Source organism: Eurosta solidaginis, chromosome 5, assembly GCF_040869045.1.
Source record: "Eurosta solidaginis isolate ZX-2024a chromosome 5, ASM4086904v1, whole genome shotgun sequence".
NCBI lineage: Eukaryota > Metazoa > Arthropoda > Insecta > Diptera > Tephritidae > Eurosta > Eurosta solidaginis.
Genome location: NC_090323.1, coordinates 209860046 through 209865341, shown reverse-complemented (window position 1 = coordinate 209865341; position 5296 = coordinate 209860046). Strand labels below are relative to the sequence as shown.

Genomic DNA, 5296 nt, shown 5'->3' with positions numbered 1-5296 from the left:
AACAAAAAGCTTTGGCTTAAAAGAAGCTTTTAGTTCAAGCCTTAAAAACAGATAAAAGGAAGGCGAAGAAAAGGAGAGGTCTGAAGCAAAACCGATGCCAAAACCCTAGCCAGATCCAAAATCGAACGGCATGCTACCAATTCTTTATAGAAGTCTCCTCAATTTTACTCTTGTAGCCATAGGTTATGTTAGGTTGAGCTGGTCGGTCTATGAGGACCTCACATAGATTGAATGATCCCTTAGTGTTGTCAGTTGATTATTTAATGACCAAACTGAAACACCATTTTAAAAACCAGGACTAAGGACTTAGTCTAATGTAGTAAGACGTCGCTCTGGCAAGGCAGAGACTCTCCCATGTAGGTGGATTGACTCTAAATTCCTTCGTGGTATGTAATAAAAAGCTTCAATGCGTTTTTAAATATAGTAAAAGCGCGACAAACAGTAATACACTGAAAGGTCAAGCACATATTAATACCCTTCCAATAATGGTCATGGTATATGTTCAACTTTGTCTTCAAAGCCAGAGTTGGTGTTGCGAGATCCACGCCGATTACCAATCAAAGCTATTCGATTATGATCGAATGGAGCACCCTGAGAAAGAGCATCCAGCGATTGGCTATATCCTCACGACAGCAGTAGACATCATTCGCGTAATGTAATTCACAAAACTTTAATTCTTACAAATATTGCATAAATAACATGACTATTGATATTGGTTAAAATATAATTTACCACGCTTGCCACACACCATTCGGGGTCCCCTGTGCGTATGAATATGTATCGACTGGCAAAGGAGTACGGAATCTCTTCACCGATGGTGACAAAAAGTTTGCAACACCATATTTTGAAGTACTGAAGAAATTTGGGGGAGAAGAATATGCCACTCCAGCAGCATAGCTGGAAGCTGGCGCCGCAAAGGTTGCTTGAAGTGGTACAAATTGCGGCAGTAATCCTACTGGTGGTGAATAACTTTGCACTGAAGGTGGTGCTGCAAAACCCACACCCGTGGTATATGTTGTTGATACAGGTGCACCATGAGTCACTTTAACACGCGGCTCACTAGCATACTTAACAAACGTAGGAGGCGCAGAAGCTGCATAGTTGAAGTGTGGCGCTGATGAATAGCTAAGAGGATATGATGAGAATAACAGAGGCGGGTGATTAAGGGTGGCAGCGCCATAGCTTTCCAATGGCGGCGAGTCACAGAGTAGTGGTGCGGCGTAAGTCAGGCCATTCGTTGGTGAATTGTAGGCATTGGGCAAGCTCAAGTAACTGGCAGTGGCTGACCATTGATAGAGATGCATGGTTTTGATAATGTGCGCAACTAACTGAAATTTATTATTAAACAAATATTTTAAAATAGAAAAATTATTTTCTTTTAACCATTTTACGTACAACGATTTCAAATAATTTTAACATTTTTCTTTTTAGTGATTTTTTTTTTTAGTCATTAACTGAAAATAAGTTGTTGACTTTGTAGCGACGTTTAATTGAATGTTTGTCCTTAACTTTTCGAAATCGAATTTATAGTTGAACTACGACAGCGAGTGAGCGTAATACTTTATACTCCCTTTTATTTAAATATGACATGTGTATAGCATATTTTAAGCTATTTTAGTGCACGTGCATTTTTGAACAAACTTATCGTGTCTTGTAATCACGCACAAAACTCTTTTATTCCTGCAAGACAAACAAACTGAAAAAGTATTTCGTAAATACTATCTTCCTCACTTTTATTTTCCGGTGGTAAGTAAACTCCTCAAATAATCGTGTCTTATGCGTACGATTACACTGGATCACAAATTCCAACTTTTTTTCTGCACCAGAGACGCCATTATGAAATTCTTATGCAAAATCACACCCTGATTCCGAAAACGAGGGTTATTTTTAACTCTATGGCAACGTTTTTGAGATATTAACGAATTACCGTTTTTCAAAAAAAAAAAAAAAAAAAACAAGTAAGGAAGGTTAAGTTCGGGTGTAACCGAACATTACATACTCAGTTGAGAACTATGGTGACAACATAAGGGAAAATAACCATGTAAAAAAATGAACCGAGGGTAACCCTGGAATTGTTTGGATTACATGTGTATCAAATGAAAGGTATTAAAGAGTATTTTATGAGGGAGTGGGCCATAGTTCTATAGGTGGATTTGGTGATATCGCCATAAAAGTGGACCAGGGCTGACTCTAGAAGTTGTTTGTACGATATGGGTATCAAACTAAAGGTGTTAATGAGTATTTTAAAAGGGCGTGGGGCTTAGTTCTATAGGTGGACGCCTTTTCGAGATATCGCCATAAAGGTGGACCAGGGGTGACTCTAGAATGCGTTTGTACGATATGGGTATCAAATAAAAGGTGTTAATGAGTATTTTAAAAGGGAGTAATCCTTAGTTCCATAGGTGGACGCCGTTTCGATATATCGCCATAAAGGTGGACGAGGGGTGACCCTAGAATGCGTTTGTACGATATGGGTATCAAATGAAAGGTGTTAATGAGTATTCTAAAAGGGAGTAATCCTTAGTTCCATAGGTGGACGCCGTTTCGATATATCGCCATAAAGGGGGACCAGGGGTGACTCTAGAATGTGTTTGTACGATGTGGGTATCAAACTAAAAGTGTTAATGAGTATTTTAAAAGGGCGTGGGGCTTAGTTCTATAGGTGGACGCCTTTTCGAGATGTCGCCATAAAGGGGGACCAGGGGTGACTCTAGAATGTGTCTGTACGATGTGGGTATCAAATTAAAAGTGTTAATGAGTATTTTAAAAGGGCGTGGGGCTTCGTTCTAAAGGTGGACGCCTTTTCGAGATATCGCCATAAAGGTGGACCAGGGGTGACTCTAGAATGCGTTTGTACGATATGGGTATCAAATGAAAGGTGTTAATGAGTATTTTAAAAGGGAGTAATCCTTAGTTCCATAGGTGGACGCCGTTTCGATATATCGCCATAAAGGTGGACGAGGGGTGACCCTAGAATGCGTTTGTACGATATGGGTATCAAATTAATGGTACTAATGAGGGTTTTAAAAGGGATTGGTGATTGTATATGTGAAGGCGTTTTCCAGATATCGACCAAAATGTGGACCAGGGTGACCCAGAACATCATAGGTTGGATACCGCTAATTTACTTATATATCTAATACCACGAAAAGTATTCCTGCCAAGATTCCAAGGGCTAGGTGTCACACCCATTTCACAAAGTTTTTTTCTAAAGTTATATTTTGCGTCAATAAACGAATCCAATTACCATGTTTCATGCCTTTTTTCGTATGTGGTATATAATTATGGCATTTTTTTCATTTTTCGTAATTTTCGATATCGAAAAAGTGGGCGTGGTCATAGTCGGATTTCGGCCATTTTTTATACCAATATAAAGTGAGCTCAGATAAATACGTGAACTGAGTTTAGTAAAGATATATCAATTTTTGCTCAAGTTATCGTGTTAACGGCTAAGCGGAAGGACAGACGGTGGACTGTGTTTAAAAACTGGGCGTGGCTTCAAACGATTTCGCCCTTTCCCACAGAAATAAGTTCTCGTCCTAGAATCTAAGCCCCTACCAAATTTCACAAGGATTGGTAAATTTTTGTTCGACTTATGTCCTTAAAAGTATTCTAGACGAATTAATTGAAAAAGGGCGGAGCCACGCCCATTTTGAAATTTTATTTTATTTTTGCATTTGGTTGCACCATATCATTACTTGAGTTGAATGTTGGCATAATTTACTTATATACTGTAAAGATTTTAACTTTTTTGTTAAAATTTGACTTAAAAAAAAATTTTTTTTAAGTCGTCGTAGTCGTTCCCCGATTTTGCTAATTTTTCTTAAGCATACATATAGTAATTGGAGTAACGTTCCTGCCAAATTTTATCATGATATCTTCAACGACTGCCAAATTACAGCTTGCAGAATTTTAAATTACCCTCTTTTAAAAGTGGGCGGCGCCACGCCCGTTGTCCAAAATTTTCCTAATTTTCTATTCTGCGTCATAGGTTCAACTCACCTACCAAGTTTGATCGGTTTATCCGTCTTTGGTAATGAATTATCGCACTTTTTCGGTTTTTCGAAATTTTCGATATCGAAAAAGTGGGCGTGGTTATAGTCCGATATCGTTCATTTTCAATCTCGATCTGAGATGAGTGCTCAGGAACCTACACACCAAGTTTCATCAAGATACCCCAAAATTTACTCAAGTTATCGTGTTAACGGACGGACGGACGGACAGACGGACATGGCTCAATCAAATTTTTTTTCGATCCTGATGATTTTGTAATATATCGAAGTCTATATCTATCTCGATTCCTTTATACCTGTACAACCAGCCGTTATCCAATCAAAATTAATATACTCTGTGAATTCTGTTCATTATTCAATTAGGTCCACTTAATCATATGTATCTCAAGAACGAATTGAGCAATTCCAAAACGGGTTGAAGCTTTAAAATGATAATAAAATTTTCTATAAAGTGTGCATACAACACTTTTTGCTAGACCCTGAGATTCAAAGATAACGAACTATCAATACGGATTTTTACAATTTTTTTTTTTTTTTTTTTTGTTAAAATATAAAGAAATTTGTATTTTGCGAGGTTTATAGAAAATTTTATTATCTTTCAAAAGCATCAAACCGTTTTGGAATTACTCAATTCGTTCTTGAGATATATATGTTAAGTGGACTCAATTTTTTTTTTTTTTCAAAAAAAACGGTTATTCGTAAATATCTCAAAATCGTTACAATAGCATTAAAAATAACCTTGGTTTTCGGAATCAGGGTGTGATTTTACATAGGAATTTCATAATCGCGTCTCTGGTGCATTTGTACTGTAAACCAGTGTTTCGATCAAATTCGTACGTGTCATCCATGCGAAAATCGTTACCAACAAATGTTGCATAATAAAAAACAACCGTTAAGTAACATATCTGGCTATTCACTTAATTACTTACTAAATTATCAAAATTATCGGCGGCCACCGTGTTGTGATGGTAGCGTGCTCCGCCTACCACACCGTATGCCCTGGGTTCACACCCCGGGAAAAGCAACATCAAAATTTTAGAAATAAGATTTTTCAATTAGAAGAACATTTTTATAAGCAGAGTCACCCCTCGGCAGTGTTTGGCAAGCGCTCCGGATGTATTTCTGCCATGAAAAGCTCTCAGTGAAAACTCATCTGCCTTTCAGATACCGTTCTAAGTCGTCATAAAACATGTAGGTCCCGTCCGGCCAATTTGTAGGGAAAATCAAGAGGAGCACGACGCAAATTAACAGAGAAGCTCGGCCTTAGATCTCTTCGGAGGTTA

General features: G+C 37.9%; 1 protein-coding gene across 1 annotated transcript; it reads right to left on the bottom strand.

Annotated features, from left to right (window-relative positions):
- Positions 1-728: 728 nt before the first annotated feature.
- Positions 729-1484, bottom strand: LOC137254373 (uncharacterized). Its single transcript, XM_067792010.1, has 2 exons — positions 1396-1484; positions 729-1328 (listed from the first exon to the last, which is right to left on the bottom strand). Exons 1-2 carry the CDS (start codon positions 1417-1419, stop codon positions 729-731), a joined length of 624 nt encoding a protein of 207 aa, XP_067648111.1. The 5' UTR covers positions 1420-1484.
- Positions 1485-5296: the final 3812 nt, after the last annotated feature.

What these genes read in the sequence shown, in the direction of transcription:
- LOC137254373 (XM_067792010.1), bottom strand. Translation starts at nt 1,419, where the DNA reads ATGTTAAAATTATTTGAAATCGTT. An exon ending in TAAAATTATTTGAAATCGTT is followed by an intron (nt 1,329 to 1,395) that starts GTACGTAAAATG and finishes AATAAATTTCAG; the next exon opens with TTAGTTGCGCACATTATCAA.